Raw genomic sequence first — 19,336 nt, 5'->3', positions numbered from 1 at the left:
TGCATGTTATTTGATAAACGTATTATACTGGTCTCTAATTTCAAGAGATTATGTTGCTATTCAAGGGAAAACAAATAAAGAAACAAACATATATTGAATTGAGATGGAGTTATTTTAACTGGACGAGGGGAAATGTGAAATACTGGCTGGTGTTACCATGTACAACGGTCATGATAACAAGGTAATGTTTTCTCGCAAACAACTAAAAAAGGTAATAATTATTTGACAGCTTTTACCATTTTATCTATATTATATGTAAAAATGGCAAATGTTCTGTCTCTCACTTTTATATGGAGAATACACTTCATATTATCATCAAAATATGTTAATTATCTTAGTAACTTTGTGCTCTTTATCCTCTTCTAGTTAAAATGGATTCCTTTTATAAAACTCCCAAATTACCCTTATCTATATTATATGTAAAAATGGCAAATGTTCTGTCTTGTACATTTATATGGAGAATACACTTCATATTTATCATCAAAATATCTTAATTATCTTAGTAACTTTGCGCTCTTTATCCTCGTCTAGTTAAAATGGTTCCCTTTTCTAAAACTCTCAAATAGATTAGATTGCCACTCTCTCTAATTCGGCTCTCAATAGGTTGTACTCTTTAATTTGACTTCTAAATAGATTGAATATCACTCTCCTCTCTTTCCCTCAATGTACATTGCACATCATCTCTAGTTCTGTATAGAATTAATAGTTGCTATTTGATGCATATTGTATGAAAGAATGTAATAAGAGTGAATTAAATTGGATCATCTTTCTGGAACTCTCAAACAGATTGGAGTCCTCTCTTGCCTCCAATGTGCGTTACATGTCACGTTGTTGCTAGTTTGGATGAAAATAATTGTTGGTATTGGATGCTTGTTATGTTTAATAGCATGTAATAGGAGTGAAATAGAGTGAGCAGAATGAGGTCTCTGAAATCATTATGATGATTGTTGTCGTGTTACAGTGGTCATTAAGTTAAACCATGGTTAAGCCTCTTGTTATGTTCCACATAGGCTAACCGAATGCTGACAGTGGGTACTTAGCCAATACTTGTTATATGATCTACTATAAATGATAGAAAGCCCCGGGGTCTGGCATTCTGGTGGATGCCAAAGCTTTCTGCCTATCATTCACGCATCAAGCTATAAAACATTATCTTTAGCAGTGCGTCTTTTGAGTAATGCCTATGCTTACCCGGGTCAGATACTAGCATTTGTATATCAAAAATAATGTATGTTAAATATAGATATGTGCATGTTTGTAGTCAAAAATCATAATGTTTGTAGCCAAAAAGATATTTTGTTTTTGCAGACAAAAGCTCTCTTGCATGAATTGCTTGTTTATTTATATACTAAAAAGGCAAGAGGAAAGGCTCAAAACTCCAACTCAACTAAACCTTAATCTGGTGCCAGTTGGGAAAAAAGGCAGGAGGAGAGAAAAATTTAAATTTAAATATTAAAATAAAGTTGCGAGAAACTTGAGAGATTGAGGATTCTCAAATAAGAGTCCTCTCTTTTTCAAATCTATCTCTTATTTTATTTTATTTTTTAAGATCTTCCTCTTCTTCTTCTTTATTTTTTTTCCCCTTCTCTATGCATAGCACATGAGGGTCCTACGACTTTCAAATTCTTTTTTTTTTTCTTTTGTTTCTTATCTTTTTTATTTTTCATTCACCACCCTTTTTTCAGTTTTTTTTAAAATAATTTGTTTTTGAAGTCAAATCTTTGTTTCAATTGAAAGATTTTTATCTCATGAAAGGTGGTGTAATCAAATCATACTAGCATGTAGCACAATTATAGATTTTATTTCCATTATGACCATTATTAAACACCATTACATCATGCTTAAAAGAAAAAAAGACACTAATATTAGCCAGTAGGGGTGGCAATTTGGGCGAGTCCGGTCAGATATAGGTCACAAGCAGATTGGGTCAAAATTTATTAGCCCGAATCTAACTTGTTTATTAAGCAAGTCAAAAATTTAGATTTGAATCCGATCTATTTATTAAACAAGTAACCCAGCTCGACTCACATAATTCATTTACTGAATAGGTTGAATCAGGTTAAATAGGTTAAATATATTAAATGAGTTTCTAATAGATTAAATGGATGTAATCGGGTTAAATGAGTTAAATGAGCAAAGTTAAAGAGGACAAAAAGAGGTGAAGTAGGTTTTAAATGGGTTAAATAGGTCTTAAATAGTTTAAATATGTCATGACCCAATTCAATTATTAGACGAATCAAAACAAGTTAAATAAGTCGAACATCTAAATCTAAACCTGGTTTGTTTAATAAATAGCTCAAGGTAGGTTGACCTATTTACGATCTAAATCTATTTATATCAAATCTGAACTTTCTTAAAATAGGTCATTATGGGTAGGATAGATCGGATGTAAAATTGCCATCGCTACTAGCCATCATCTTATATTTTTATTTTGGAATAATTCAGTCAAGAGAGCAAACTATGGCTGTCAATCCATTATAATTGTAATAACCATTTCAGAATTAGTTGTTATAATAGGCCATTTGATTATCAATTTCACTAAAATTTGGTGAAGAGTTGAAGAATTTGGAATATGAGTGGAGGAATCAGCGCCAATGAAGTTTCTTAGGTGCCTATGATGCCTATCAATGGATTACAAATGTATGGTGATAGTAGGAGGATGCCAATGTTTAACACCGGCAGTGATCTTATTATCTTAACCATAGAAATATAAGATGCTTCAAGCCACCTACCATCTTAAACTAGTTATTAAAATTTCGAACATTCCGAGACCAAGGGGTGAGTAGGAGGACTCCTTTTGTTGGAGGAGGATATAGGGACACAACTTTCATTAGTTAAGTTCACAAGCGGGCTATTCTAGAAAATATGGATGGGAATATGGCAGTTAGTTGAGCTTGGAAGATTAGAACCCAACTTTGCCTACTTTTTTTTTTTTGGTTTTTTTTGCATAAATACCCTTATAAAAATTTAAATTTGTGTAAATACCCTATTAAAATTTATATTTATTTCTGTACCCTCATAAACACTGTTTTTGTACAAATACCCCTAAAGGTATTTTGTAATAAAAACCATATTTATTTTAATTAAAAATAAAATAAAATAAAATTTTGAAATTACTTTTTTGTCCCCCATCGCGATCACCTTATAAATATTTCTTTTTGCATATCTACCCATCAAGAGTATTTTAGTCGTTTTAATTTCAAATCGTTAATTTTTTAACGGCGTTAGATGGTATAGGTATATATGCAAAAACAACAATAAAAAAAAGATAGAATAGAAAAACAAGTGTTTTACAAGGGTATACATATAAATATTAATTTTAGAAGGATATTTATGTACAATTCGATATTTAGGAGAATATTTATGTACTTTTTTTTAATAAAGTCCATTGTAGGATAAACATAGCCTAGAATTTTCTCAGATAAGAGGGAGGATGGGCTGGTGACCTCATGGTATAAGGTGAAAAGTGTCTCCTTAATATCTTCGAAAATATGAAATTTAGTAGAACCAATCTGCACATTGCCGCTTCCTCTTGCAATTATAGAAAGCTAGGAACACTCAAATCTTCAATTTGGAGTTGACTTTGACACTGCAAATTATGGAATCTGCGACTGCCATTGCTCTTGAACTCTAAAACAAGTAGAGAATCCCATCTCAAGGATTCCTCTACAAGATCCTTTAGACTTCTTAGATAGATTCCACCTTCATGCTTAGAGCCTGTTTGAATATTTTTGTACTGATATCCTATAGATGTCTCCTTAATATCTTTGGAATATGTAATTTAGCATAACCAATCTACACATTGTCACTTCCTCTTGAAATTATTGAAAGCTGGGAATAGTCAAATCTTCAATTTGGAGTTGACTTTCACACCGCAAATTATGGAATCTGCGGCTATCGTTGCTCTTGAACTCTTAAAACAAGTAGAAAAATCCTATTCAAAGGTCTCTTTCCAAGACCCATTAGATTTCTTAGATGGATTCCATCTCATGCTTAGAGCCTGTTTAAATATTTCTATAGCCATATCTTATGGGAATCAAACATGTTGACCATTTTTTTTTTGGATTTTCCAAACAGGCTCTTAATGTGTTAGTAAATTTTTGATAAATTTGGGAAAGAGCTTAGAGCATCAAGAGTATGCTATATCATGAAATATTAAGTAAAGTAACTGCAACGATAAAATTTTATTGCCAAAAGCTATAAGGCTATGGCTGACTTATAGAAAATTCGAAGAGTAGGTTGGCCAGGAAAAAAAATCAAAATTAATTTGAAAAGTTTTCAATTTATTATAACATATTATTGGAATGCAGCTAAGAATATAGCGTTGAAAATGTCAGACAATGCCATCAAAAACTTACATTGCATTTGAATGAGAAAGGTTGCAACCACCCCATGTTTGGTTTGACCGAAAAGTATGGAAGCTTTTGGAAAATGAGTTTGGATTCGTTGGACAAGCAAGAAACACGCAATTTTGTACCCAAAAAAAAGGAAGGGTAAGTAGCACGCAATGGACGCAGGCCATTGACCGAAGAAAGGAGTGCACAAAAGGAGACACAAACAAAAAGCTTATGATGTTTCCATGGGGGCCATGATGAAATCCTAAGCTACCAGAAGACAAGGTGGTGAACAAAAGATGACACCCTGTGGGGCCAAAACTTTTCCCACTCCATTGAATTCCAGTTCAAATGGTCCACATTTAACCCGGTTCATACGTGCTATCTAGACCCAAATTTAACCCGGTTCTATGATTGGACCCATATGCTAGGCTTGATACTTTGATCCAATAATTCCTGTCTGGACCATTTTATGTCCATTCCCAAGTCTAAAATGAAGGTAAACAATCCGGTACAAATCTAAACCATACATTAAGCATGCCATCGATTTGGTTTCAACCACGATCACATCTGGAATTGAACTTGGCAACATCAGTTGAACGAAAAAGTATGGTAGACATGGCACCGACGATCGGAATATGAGACCTATGGTTCAAGCATGAATAGAGTCCCATGCAATTGACATTAGGGTTTGATTTGGTCACTTGCATGTATTTGCTTGAGTTATTATATGTTTCATGAATAGAAAAAATAAAATGCATGGTTGTTGAAGAGTCTACTGCATTATTGCCCAAAGTTTATTGATATGTTCGTGGGCAAATGAAGGCATGCCCCTTAAAAACCACTTAAGAATGGCCACGGGGGCAATGATATGGAAAGTCAATCATAACGGTTGTGTGATTGGCGATGGTTTTAGCTCTTATGAAATTTTATGAAACGACCAAACACCATATTCCATATAATCATTACTAGTATTTTTAAAGACATATAAAATTATGAAATGTCATGATTTTATAGTACAATCAAGTTTGCGGTTAACTAATTACTAAATTTCAAGAAAGAAACAAACAAATATTTTTGCAAGGAATACAAAAATAAATTTATCCTTATTTGCATAATTACCTAATCATTTCCTAATAAAAATCAGTTTAAATTAAGATAGAAAGGTATCACCCTAGGAGAAGCATTCCTAATACATTTGTACCTAGATTGAATATCCAATGAAATATATGAATAACCTCAATCTGCACCTATCTACTATTGTAAGTGCTTGTATCCGGGTCAAAAATGTGCAAAGCTAAAGCAATAAATGATCTCCATATGCAGTGGTCTTACTAGAATAAATTTGGAGTGCAAAGACAATAATGATGATAATGATAGATATCTAAATTTGCATATACAAGTATGTGAATTTAGACCTCCAAAAAAAAAAAAAATCTCCTATTCATTGTTATTTTGCCAATCTTCCTCTTGGTTGAAATTGTCTTGGTATGTATTTTTTGAGATAATAAACATTATCTTTTCGAGCTTTTTCATCGAGGAAAAGGTTTGTCAGTTTCGAAAATACATCTATAAATGGTTCTAGGCTTGTAGTAACTACATAGTCCGTCATTCACATATTAATGAATAAAAGTATCATATATCTTGATTCAAAAGCAGGCATTGTGAGTCTAATTAATTAGAATGGGCGTTGATTTTATGGCTGTAGATATGTACCATTTTGATTTGTTTATTTAATTTTTTGCATACTATGATTGTTATGCAATCACTTTAGAAAGTATTAGTCCATAAGAACATCATCAAGTATTCAAGTACCTCTAGTTTATAAGACAACATTCAAGTTTTCTTGCATTTATATAATAACCGCTTCTCATCATTAAATTCTACTGGAGACATTGTTTGAGTAAAATTTTCTCCTTCAACCATTGGTGTCAAAGTGGCAAGACAGCAAGTAATTGACCTCATTATCCTTAGTTTACATGTTACATTTAACATGTCTTTGACCTTGAAAAGTGTGATATTAGGAACTTTTCAATTCTAATCCTAATATCAAAAAGAAGATTTATTTTGACTAAAACCTTCCATGGATAGCGGCAGAATTACTCGAGCCACTCAAAGCATGGGTACCTTTGCAACATATTTAATTTGACTAGGACCCACCTTGATGGGCCAAGGTGCCCATTAGATTATCTCCAAGCTCATGCTCCATACATGGAATAGCACGTGTCTGTGCCATCCATTGATGATGGCAGGGTGATCCAACGGTTGGCATCAACCGAGCAGCTTCAAGAGATAAATTGATTTAATGGGCTGAGAGTAGGCCCACCATTAGTGGCGGGGCCACTTCACTTTGGGGCTCGTTTGGTTGGTGGAAAGAGGAAGAAAAAATATATTGGAATAACAAATTTAAAAAAAGTCTTTTATTTAATTAGAGTTTTTCAAAAAAAAAGATGAAAAACTAATATGCCCATGAGAATAAGAGTCTCATGTTTTATGAAAAACAAAAATAAAAAAAAATCAATGATGGATATGAGAAAGTTACTTTTCCACAAGTTGAAAATTAGATTTTTTTTTAAAATACTTTTAAGTCTTCAAAATCTATAGATAACAACTTTCTCTTTATTAAGAATATCATAGGTATGTTATACTACTTTTTTAGAAAAATAGATGCTTAACCAAACATGAATTATTTTGAAATGTGCCATTTTTTCATTATCAACCAAACATGTCAAAGCAATTTTTCGAAACATCATATACTCATAAATTATTTTTTTTGAAAAAAATATTTCAGTGAAAAAAATTCTTTCTGTGTACCAAACGAGTTCTGGATCAAGTTTCTGGATCAAGTCCTATGCGGGATTTTGGTGGACCCACATCAATTTTGACTTTGACTGCTTTTTTTGTAAATTTATTACGTCATAAATCTCACCTGTATCCGGATTAAAGGAAAAAAAAATAAGAAAATTCGAAAAGGTTGGGCAAGATGAATAGCAGTTGGATTGGTCATGTAATAGAATAATGGTAATACAGAAGGAGAAGGCTTCCACGATGTTTACGAAGCGTATTTGCTGTTCGGGTCAGACAGCCGAGCCGCCACCAAAAGTTGAACGTCGAACGGCTCGCCGTTCAGACCGGTCGAGGTGGTTGGACCGACCGGTTTGGTCCCGTTCCCAGTAGTCCGCCTCGTATACTCTTCTTTCCTCTCTCTCTCTGGCCTTGGTGACGTTCTTACTTCTTAGTTTCCTCTCGCTAATAAGTGTCTCTTGGACGAGGAGAATTCTTTTTACTAAATAAAGTAATAAATATGCCGAGAGTTATAGAGAGCGCGCGCGCGAGCGCCTCTGAGATCGATCTGTTCTCCTCCTATTCTCCTCTTCCCTGGGCTCTTTAGGGTTTCGGTTTCCCTTCGTTTTCTTCTTTTCTTGGATCTTCTTCTTCTTCTTCGTCTCTTTTGCTCTTGCTCTCTAGGAATTGGGATTGGGATTGAGAATTGCATTTGGATTTGGTTTCGGGGATCTGTAGTTGGGTGGAGAGAGAGGGGAGACATGAAGTCGTCGCTGAGGAAGCTGCGGGGTTTCGCGCTCCACAGGCACGACTCCAAAAAGAAGAGGGAGCACCACCCCCCGACGCACCAGGACGAGCTCCTCCAGGCCTCCCAGGTCCTCTCTTCCTCCACCTCATTCCCTCCCCTGTACGTCTCCCACTCCATTTCTCCCTATTTCTTGAGTTTTGTCTCGAGTCTGGCAGGATCTCGCTGTTCTGTGTGACCAGACGCAATTCCTTTGCCTGTCGCTCGGAAAAATGAAATCTTGGTTTCATAATCGCACTTGACTAGATTATGGGGTGAATGTCATTTTTTTATTTTTTTAAAAAAAATCTTTTCGGCCCTTGTTTTCGTTGGTTTACTGGTAACTAGAGCTGCAGATGAATGGCATGATCTAGATATTTCCTTCGGAGCCTCCCCCGACCTAATTTACAGTAGGGAAGATGGCTTGGTAGAGTCAAGCTTAGGAGATTTAGCTTCGGATCCATTTGTCTCTTCTTATGGTCTCAGTTCATGAAACCAGCGTGTTGCCTCTGAAGGGATCATAGTGGTGTAGCAAAAGTTATGATGATCTCTAATTTGATCAAACATGTGAGATTCAGCTGTATGCTTGTGATGTGTGCAATTTTGTGATTGTTTATCAAAATGTGGTAACCTGCCAATGATGGTGTTCTATGCACCTTGTCTTACATAATGCTTAAGATTACCTGTTGAATTGCCAGTGACACTACTTGAATCAAGTCTGGAAAGAGAATTTTGTAGGACCCTTTACAGCCCCTGTTGGATTGGAGCATAGTTTTAACATATGCAGAGTCAATGCTAGATCTTATTTAAGGATGTGGTCAAGTACCCCCTTTTTTCACTTTGTCTTAATACTCTTAAAATTTAAAAAAGAAAAGTGACAGCAACTTTGTTGAGAGTAGAGATGCTGCATATATATGCCCAATTATCAAGTTTTGACATGTGAGTTGATAATTAGAGTGCTGATTAATTAGTTTCTCGAAAAACTGTGATTGGTTTCATTGAAGAGTTTTACTGTCAAAGCTAGGGTTGCAAGTGGAGTAGATTGATCGTCTCTGTTCTGAAATTGAAACACAAATAATCCAAACCAATCTTAACTGAAGGCATTTTGATAACTTGGACAAAAATGGATCATATGGACCCAACACAAACCTGCCAAACCTACCAAACCTGCTTTTTATAAAAGTGGATCAGGTTTCCATTCAAATATTTAATGGGATTCAAATATGGATGGGATTTTTCACGTTTGGATTCAAATTTTTAATGGGATTCAAATATGGATGGGTTTTTCAGGTTTGCTTGTATACCCGGTCAAAGCATTCTCAAGACTCTTTTATCATACAAAGGTGAAGATGCATATTAACTATCAAGTTGTAAGCAGTTCTATATTTTAATCCATTTGGTGTACTCATTTTCAACTTAGGATAGTGTGCATGCTTAACATTCCATATCCTGGACTCGTGCAACTTCAACAACTCCTTTGATATACTCATTTCTCAAATTATCCTTTCTATTTTTACAGCCATATTTATCTTATCATTCTCATTTTGCTACACTCAGCTTGTTTTCCTAAACCCTTTTATTGCGCAACATTTTATCCTATATAACATTTTAGGCCTTATTGTTGTTTGTAAAATTCTCTTTAAGCCCTTGAAAGCTGTGGTAATAATAATTAAGCTTAAAAATAAGGAAAACTCAGAATTTGTAAGATAAAGACTCATCAAACTCTTGATCCCCAATCAATCCTATGCTATACCAAACCATTTGCAAGCAACTCAAATGGGGCCTGTCTAGGCTAATTTGAAGCCCAAAAGGCAGCATTGGTGCTTGAAATCACTTCAGGATACTAGTTTATTGTTGCAATCGGCACACATTTTGGGACATGATTCTTGTTTTCTAGATTTTCACTGAGAACAATGAAGTGAAACCCGGTTGCTGCACTTGGGATCAACCTTTCTCCTATTGACTATATCCATTTGTCCAGTTGGCTGCTAGAAACATAGTCGTGTCTTGTGTGAGTAACTTGAAAAAGGAAAAGGTCATAATATATGAATCTCACTTTGTTTGGAAGGCTCTTGAGGTTCCAAATTTCATTTGTTATCTCAAGAAGGCTCTTGAGGGTTCCAAATTTAATTTGATATTGTAAACTGTTATAATCAGTCAGGAAAGGCTGTGCATGATATAATGGGATACACTAGTTATGTTGGTTAGATAGTAAATTTGATTTTCTATATTGAAAGAAGTTTGATGAAAATTTCTACATGCAAATGGACCATCATATTGGTTCACTTCATAATTCAAAACTCAGAGAAAAACATTGCTTTGTTTGTAATTATTGAAAGACTATTTTTTATTTTTCTAAGTGGTGTTTTATTTTTACAGGACATGTCTGACATGAGGAATTGCTATGATAATTTACTTTATGCTGCGGCTGCCACTGCAAATAGTGCACACGGTATATTGCCTTATGTTATATTTCCTTTGTCTTATCTTCGAGGAATTTAGGTGTCATGTATTAGACTACATTCAGAGAGAAATCTGTCTAGCTGATTACAGTTATTTAATCTCTCCATGCCATGTTATTTGAAGCATCAGTTAGTTATGCTTTAATTATAACATGCCATGTTGTTTGGCTATTTCGACAACCTATGTATGGTTTGGTGCCTTTGTCTAGAAATCTTTCAGGTTTAGGAGGCTGGAGCTTCCATTTGATTCCTTTAACTTGTTTTCTGATCATATTGTGTTAATTCTGAGTACCTGGCTCTCCTGCTTTAGTATCAGACCATCCCTTTCAATATATCAGCATCATACATTGGAAAAATTCAAGACCATATGTCAACAAAATTGGACAATTATTACAAAACATTGCATTTCAATTCAAGATCATGAATTCTTGTAAATGCAACCATCAATGGTAAAACCTTCACCTACCTCCTAAAAAAATAATGGCAAATTTTTGGTGTTATTATTTGATATATTTATCCATATGTATATATTTCTGGCTTATTTGTTGTTGAAGTTTTTGACATACTAAGGGCTGTAGTAGAAGGGTGGGCGAGCCAACATGTTGAAGCCATTTTTGCCAAGTCAAATAACTTTTAGTTTTGATCATATTCTGGCTGAAGTATGATTGGGTCATTAATTTATGGTTTAAATCTGAACATAGTAGTTAAAGTTGATTTGAATTTTGGAATAATTTTGCAAGACCAGCTGTTCAACACACTACCATTAGGCCCATCAAAAGACACAAGTGCTGATACATTTGTAGCTTGTGAAAAGCCTAATTTCCTCCCATACACTACTCATCTTTTTGTCTCCACCCACTTTGAGCTAAATATCATTGTTCAAGGACTTCCATGGCTAGAACTCTCTAATCCTATCCTTTTGAGCTGACACACTCTTTGTTATTCTTGGAGAATTGTAAGCTGACCCTTAGTTACCTAATCTAGGAGTTAGTAGGGGTTCGAGAAAGCAGATCTCTAAAAAGAAATTATATTGGGTGCTTAGGAGGAGGGTGTCGGAGCTAGCTTTTGAAGAGATTCTAGAGTAGAATTTTGCGGTTGTTGATCACATGGTGCTAGATCATTGATCAACATGATTCTTTAGGGTATCTCGTGATTTCACAGGCATTTTAGTTTTATTACGTTTTGATATACTCTTTACTTTGCCAACCCCAAATGGTTGGGAGTTGGGACAAACCTTGATTGTTATAGTAACTGATTCTCTCTCCTTTTGTTGATTTGATCTGTTTCCTTCTTTCTTATAATATGTTAAATCTAGCCTTTGAATTGGTATTATTGGTCAAATATAATCTGATGAAGTTATCTCTTGTAATGGGGTTCAAGTCAGAGTCTTGGAGGCCTTCTAAATGCGTATGGAATGGGAGATAAGGACCTAGTTGCTTGTCAGGTCGTGATTTGGGTCAATCATATATCTATTGATTGATGGACTTGACCAGAATCTGATCACCTTAGATGTCTTTCTTTTTCCTGCTCAAATTATTACCCATGTTGCATCCCATACCATACATTTTTGATTTTGTTAGTCCCTATGTATCTCTCCATCAGTATGTTAACTTAATTATATATATAATATCAACCTATAACTTTAGATGTTGACATATATATATATGTCAACATCTAAAATTATAGGTTGATATTCAATTCTTATTATTGTTTTTTCAAGGTAACATGCATTTTGTAATGTTTGTTAAAATAGATGGAAAATGCAATGTTATAAGAAGAAATGAAAGACTCGTTTGGTTCATGGAAAGAATTTTTTCTTATAGGAATGTTTTTTCTAAGAAGCTCTTAGAAAGATAGTTTTTGCATGTTTGGTTGACCATGGAAAAGTGGCACATTCCAAAGTGGCTTTTGTTTGGTTGAGCATTTACATTTCTAGGAAAGTTATGTAAAATACTTGTTATGCCCTTAATAAAAGAAAAGATCTTACCCCATTTTATCTAAAAGCATAAGGGCACTTTTGAAAAAAAAATCTCCAATTCTCAGTCGGTGGGAATTGGACTTTTTATATTCCATATGGATTTTTCTTTCCCATGAAATGTGGGAATTTTATTCCCATGGGAAAGCTACTTTCTCATCTCTCTCATTTGAAAACTCGAACAAAACATGAGGCATTTCTCCATTTTTCTATTGACCTCACTTTTCTCCCTCTTCTTGCGAAACAAACGAGTCCGAAATATATCTGTAATGTAGGACAGCCTAGGGGAAGGGAAAGACTTAAGACAACAAGACTTTAGAGTGCTAGGACCAAACCTATTCACGATTAGAAATTATGCAGGTGATGACCAGAGTTTAGCCTATGATTTTTGGATGTAGTTTAGATTCATAAATAACAAATATAGAAAATTATAAAGAGAGTAGATGGGATAGAAAACAAGATCTATTGGCTTTGGATGGTCTTGCACTATGGTCTAGCATCACACTCAGGAGAATGATGAAAGAATGTATATGCTAACTCAAGTTCGCTTTGGAGAGGGCCTTGCACCTGACCATGCATAAGGGAACAACTCAAATGGGCTGAATGCTGCACTCATTCATCAATATTACATCACTATCATCATATGAAAATCCAAAGGTAAGGGATTTATATATGATGTTAAAGCGAATTATAAACAAAATGCCCCTCCATTTGCAATCTAATTACAATTCATCCATTACTTCATCCCCAAGTAACTTGTTGATCAAGTAACAATAAAACTAGATAGCTCTTCCTTTACGCCCAAGTAACTTAATGGCTAAATATAAGAAATAATAGATTTGTTTTGCAAGTACTCAACTAATGATTGAAACAATCTTTCTTCTTAAAAATGGTGATAGAACATGGGTCATTAGGGAGCCAACCAATGCTTAGGTGTTAGATGGGCACCTAGAATTTAGCAGTGGCATCTAGCCAACTGTTGGTATTAGCAATCACTGTTGATTGAGGTAATGCATTGTCTTGCCAAAATAAACCCAAAACATTGCTTGTTGCAAGTAGTGGCCCCACTACTAGCAACATGGTAGCCAAAAAAAAGAAAGAAAAGAAAGAAAAATAGGAGAAAAAGAAGGGGAATAACCCAAGCCCAACCACTTCCTGTTGTAACTTGAGCTGCCGCCCTAGGCCATTGTCAATCACTATGACCATTTCTTATGATCGGCAGAATCGTGTTTTGCTCCTTCTCCCTCTATTGTTCTCCATCTCCTTTCATTAGTGTTAGGCACATCTCATGGATTTGGGTTGGAATGGGTTGAGGGGTTTTTAATAGGCGAATTGGTCATAAATAAGATTAACAAATATATAAATTGATAAAAGCAAGATCCATCTTAAAATTTCCTAGTTTACTTGTTTAAGCGCCCGGCTTTGGCACCTATGTTCTCTTAAATGCGCACCCTAGGCCTGGCTCGCCTATAAGGGTTGTCCAAGCTTATATGGTACTTGAGCGACGACTAATAAAGCATAAAGCACTCACTCAACCAAGGTTGGTCGAACTATCCCAAACCAGACGGCTCGACCTGTACTGTACCAAAGGGGAACCATCAGCTTGAAAATAGGCCCGAACTGCATGAATCGAGCAGTTAGGTGCGATACCAGGCTTGGTTCACACCGGTTTAGGCATGCATACCGCCCGTCGTGTGAGCCCAGTAATTGGGGGCACTGAAAGCCCCCCACTCCGTGAGCTCTTAGCATCCAATCCCCTCGAAAACTCTTTTTTCTTTAAAAAAAATAAAACTTGGTCAGAATTGATATTTAAATGCCATTGTGTATTTAAATTGACTTTATATTTTATATTTTATTGATTTTTTTATGAATATAATGATTTATGTGCTCTAAATGCATTTAGAATTGAAATTATAGTTATTTTATGAACAAGAAGCATGAAGAAAAAGAAACAACACATTAAAGAACATCAAAACACCCCAAAAAACATCACATTAATGTTTAAATCACTCAAAAACTTCATTAAGCATCAAAATAATTTGAAAAAATAAAAAAATTGCATACTGGCTCAGAATCAGCATGCCTAAACGTACCGAGTGTTGGTACGGTATCGAACTAGTATTGTATCGTATCGATAGTTGAGCGATATGGGTCCCAATACCAGTTCAGCCTACCTTGCACTCAAATCTCTCAGTTCCATAGTCGTATATAAGGTCGATTTCCATGACTTCGTCAATCCCCTATACCTCGTTGATACCAAAATAAACTACACTATGATTTTTTAGCGATAATCATAAATATCCAGCCTTTTCATTACTTTTTAGGGTTGGCACACTACAATCTACAAATAAATCTCAAATTTATACCATATTTTCATAGCCTGGAACATTATGAGGGTGAGCTTTGGCGCAATGCTAAGGTTATTTCATTGGAACATAGGTGTTATGGGATTGCAACATGGAAACAATATCTTCGCATGGGGGGTAAGATTGCGTACATCTAACTCTTTGGACAATGTACAACTAACTTTCCAGACTCTACAGTGGTGGGGGCCTCATGCATTGGGTCGCCTTTGTCTTTCATTGTCTGGAACATTGTATATACTTCTAGTGAAACCATCATGTACATTGTTTTCCTTATACAATTTTTGAGCATCAATTCAATTTTTGTGCCTATAATCCTTCCCCCAATTTCTTTGGTCATTAAATTACTTGTTTAGGTTATTTTGTAAGACCTTAGGCCAAGTAGAAAGAACATTGCAAGAGCTTGGTTTTTATTTGGTAAATTCTGTAACAAAGTTAGCAATACTAGTATTGTGATTCATGTCCATCAGATGCTGGGTCGGTATGGTACGATGCAGTACTATTCTGACGTACGGTATGCACTGCCTTGCTAATCAAGTGTTGCTATTGTCAAATCTAGAGAGAGGGGAAGGGAGGGGGCATGTACCCGGAGGTAGCGACCTAGAGAGGGATGCTAGAGAGGCAACACTAGAGGAAGTGGTGGCAACGAAGGTGTTGGGGTCATGGAGGGCAATAAGCAATGTTGACGAAGGGTTTAGGGGTCTTGGAGGTTTGTAATGGAAGACGTTGAGGTTTGAGGAGAGAGGGAGGTAGTGGGAGAGTGAGGCACTTGATTGAGGCGATCGGTGATGGTGGTTGAGGACGATCAACAAGAGGGTCATGGGAGATCGAAGAAAGAGAAGCGAGGAGATAAACGCGCGCACGTGAGAGAGAGATCAAGATTGAGGGGTAACGGGGGACTTCATATAGGTGTGGTTGGTTTGACTCAGGTAAATCGGGTCAATATTGCCCGTGACTGGGTAGTACTAATCAGTTCGGCCCATTACAACCTACCTCCTCCATTTTGAAAGCTCAATTTGTCCTGGTTCTGGGCTGATTCGATTCAGTACATCCTAATTGACCAGTTTGGGATGATTCGACAATATTTGTTTTATGGAAAGGCCTTAGGCGAAGTGGAAGAAATGTTTCATGTGCGTGGCTTTTGTTTTGTGAAAGGAAAAGAAAAAAGAGTGGAGCCGAGTTTGATGTGATTTTTTTCATATGATCTACTTTGTTCCTTTCCCTGGTGAGGTACTAAAGTGCCTGGAAACCTAACAACCAATGTCAAAACCTAGGTAGCCCACCTACTTCTGTCTTTATCCTTCCAATGCACTTGATATAGCAATGCACATTTTCTGAACTCTGAGTGCAGTCGCCATGATGAGTTCTTTTCGTAAACCCTTTAAAGCCAAAAAGCTCCTTCCTTATTGTCTCCCAATCTGAGATTCGAGCTATAGCTGTCATACCTCATCCCTAGAAACCTAAGAAGAGCTGTTCATCCTCTACTTTTTGAAATTGTAAATACATTTGGATCTATAATGTGCCCCAACAGCAGGACAACAAATTGTTAAATTCATGTAAACTCCTAGTCATTCTCTGGTTCACCATTACATTTATGACCATCTCCAGTAAGGTTCGCCGTCTCGGTATCGGACCTCGTACTGGTACCACACTAGCACAGTGTCGGTATGGTACGATATGAAATTTTTTTGGCGTATCGAGTGTTGGTACGCCGCCCGTATCGGATATCAATATCGAACCGGTATGGTATGGTACGTCCTGTACCATCCAGTTCGGGACGGTATGACATACCTTAGTCTCTAGTTTGTTCTGCATCATTGAAGTTCTTTGGGGGGCTGACCCCCAAAATCACTTTCTCTCATGAACTTGTAAATTTATAGATTCCTTACAGCTGCCTCCATAGTCAATAGAGGAAACAGGTTTAGAAAAGCAAGCTCCAAATGAGTGGTCATACTACTACTTATCCTTTCAAAACTTAATTTTCCCAATTGTACAATTGGACTCCTTAAAACACCCAAAATATGATAATGATATAATTTGTCCCCCTGCTTGCGTTGTTAAAGTAAGTTCCAGTTAGTCAGTTACCCCTGTCTTGGTACATCTTATGACATCTGTCAGTAATAACATCTCTCTAGAAAAACCTAACCTTTCTAACAAGGTCCCACAATTGTTCTTGAAACCTTCAACACTGACCCACTCTCTTCCAATTTTTACTAACAGACGCCAGTGAACGAAGTCATAGACCCAAATTCTAACATAGGATCAAATGGTGAATGAATTGCAGTGACTGGAGTGCTAAAAAGGAAAGGAAGTCCTAGGGTTTAGGCTCACTTTCATACTCTTGCTGTCCAGTTTCAAAAAGCAGGACCAGAAGTTGAAAGTCAAAAGATGGCTAGCAGAAAATTAGTGATTTAGGCATGCTTTAATTATTAGAGGATTTTGATAGATGAGAAATAAAAGCTTCATGTTAATCTTCTGAAACAGTTCAGTATTAACCTTACACAGAATTCCAGAGAGCAGTGAAATAGTATGAGGACTTAAATAATAGGTTGAAGCACATAATTGAGAATGATTCTAACTGCATGCACAAAATAAAAAAAGGGAAGAAAATTGAAAGAAAGTGACAGCTGGAAGTAAAATGTTAGTCTTCTTTGAGTGGCTGTGCACAGGTTTTGTGAATGGGATCCTGATTGCAGATCTTCAGAAATAAGATAGGAAAGAAAATTTCAGTAATATTTTTAAAGTCTGAAATTGAATTCCATGTGTTAGTGATTACCAGTTGAAGCATTTTAACTAATAAAATTTATTTATAAATAAGATTGTTGATGAAATAAATACAACAATATGATCTATTTGAAGCACAGGAGAAGTAAAGAAATATAAATATACTACGGATTTGCTGTATAAAGAAGAAAGATATTAAGAGGGAGGAGAGTAAAAGTAGAGAGAAAGAGAGACCTTGACTAAAAGGTTTCTTTTATTTGTAACCAGGATAAATTTTCGACTGGCCTCGCTGGATTCTTGTACTCTCAATCAATCCTCTATTAGATTCCTACTTTTAGTCTTTTAGGACTGCCACATACAGATGTAGAAACATATCCCCTCAAAACCTCAGTAACTGACAACTTGGTTTGATCCTTACCAGGACTATTAACAGGCAACGGTTGTTATATCATGCACTCTTCATGTTACATAATGGGAAAAGTCAAAATACCCTAGAAAACTGTTTGAAAAATAAAAATTAAAACCATAAGCTATTTGATCAGCGGTAAAAATTGAGGCTGTTGGATGAAAGTGCAGTCATGTTTCTCTTCAAGGATATTCATTGCTTAGTTGCCAGAAGCAGGAGTGGATGCAGGTCTTGGAAAGTAGGTCTCGATCTCTCTCTCAAAAAAGAAAAAAAAGGAACAAACACATGCTCAGGAAGCAGGGTGGGGACCAGTTCTTAGAAGTGGGCAGTCACCCTAAGTAGAAGTTTCTAGTTGCTCCATTGAGTCAGAGCGGGGCCCTAATATGCCTTGCATGCTGTTGATGTTGCAATCTCAGCCCTTCGTCACTTATAAAATGATGAAGATGTCTGCAGGGTAGAGATTTGTTCCCATTATGAGCAGTCCTCTATTTCTGCTACATCAAGTACTCTCTTAACCATAAAATGTAAACTCCTTTGAATGCTTGCGATGTATGTGGAGATAGAAGAAAGTAGGACTAGTTGTAGATGTTTAATCTGTTTAATCGTATTAACTTTGGCTTGTCAAGCTACATGTAATTAGACTCATGGCCCAATGGTGTATACAATCTTATCATTGTCTGGGACATGCATGACATGTAAGCTGGCCTTTTTATCTTATAGTCTACAATGTTTGAGACATTAATGATATAAGGTACATATATTCCTTGATTATTGATTACCGTGGAGCATGGTATGCTGTACCGATCGGTACAGGTCGGTACCGGACGTACCATACCCGTACCGATGGATACCGGTATCGGTACGCCAGTGTCGGTACGCCTGACGTACGCGTACCGTACCGTACCGACATTCGGTACGCTTATGCTAGTGCGGCACCGGTACGGGGTTCGGTACCGGTACGGCGAACTTTGCCGTGGAGTCTGTACATGTGTGTGTGCCTCAATTGATTTGTTCTTTTTTTCTTATTACTGTAGGGAAGTCATATATCATCTCATAAAACTGGTATTTATAAATTAATGTTTTTGAGAAAACAACAGAAATAGCCATCCGAGTATTTATATTTGTATAAAAATCTTTGCTCTATAGATACACAGCTGCTTTACTTAAAATTGTTCTAGGTTTCTATTAAGGGCAATTTTTGTATGCAGAATGAGAATAACTACTGTTCTATATTAGAAGGAACTAGAGGAACTATGTGTGAGCACGTTAGTAAGAAGTGAGGTTTGTCAATGGGATGCAAATTTGAGCAAGCCAGTTTTACTAAATTATTGAGGCATCCTGTATGAGGGCTATTGTTTATTTATTTATTTTTTAATGTTTTGTACAAAGATTGCATTATTTGCTCTTTGAGGAGTCTTGGATCCGAATATGCATGTAATGGTACTTCATTGATGGGGTGCACTGAACCATGAAATATATTTTTGCTTGACTCTTTCTCTCTCTC

At 36.1% G+C, this 19,336-nt stretch overlaps 1 protein-coding gene across 2 annotated transcripts in view; it reads left to right on the top strand.

Moving 5' to 3' along the window:
- Positions 1-7,573: 7,573 nt before the first annotated feature.
- Positions 7,574-19,336, top strand: part of LOC103715317 (uncharacterized protein At2g33490-like) — a 39,063-nt gene continuing 27,300 nt past the window's right edge. For both annotated transcript variants that reach the window (XM_026807775.2, XM_039129892.1), the window contains exons 1-2: positions 7,574-7,993; positions 10,282-10,354. In XM_026807775.2, the coding sequence (XP_026663576.2) occupies positions 7,880-7,993; positions 10,282-10,354 (187 nt within the window). In that variant the 5' untranslated portion in view covers positions 7,574-7,879. The remainder of the gene's footprint in view (positions 7,994-10,281; positions 10,355-19,336) is intronic.

The sequence above is a fragment of the Phoenix dactylifera genome, chromosome 9 (genome assembly GCF_009389715.1).
Source record: "Phoenix dactylifera cultivar Barhee BC4 chromosome 9, palm_55x_up_171113_PBpolish2nd_filt_p, whole genome shotgun sequence".
Lineage (NCBI taxonomy): Eukaryota > Viridiplantae > Streptophyta > Magnoliopsida > Arecales > Arecaceae > Phoenix > Phoenix dactylifera.
The sequence above is the reverse complement of the archived record's forward strand: the minus strand, read 5'-3'. Positions and strand labels throughout refer to the sequence as shown.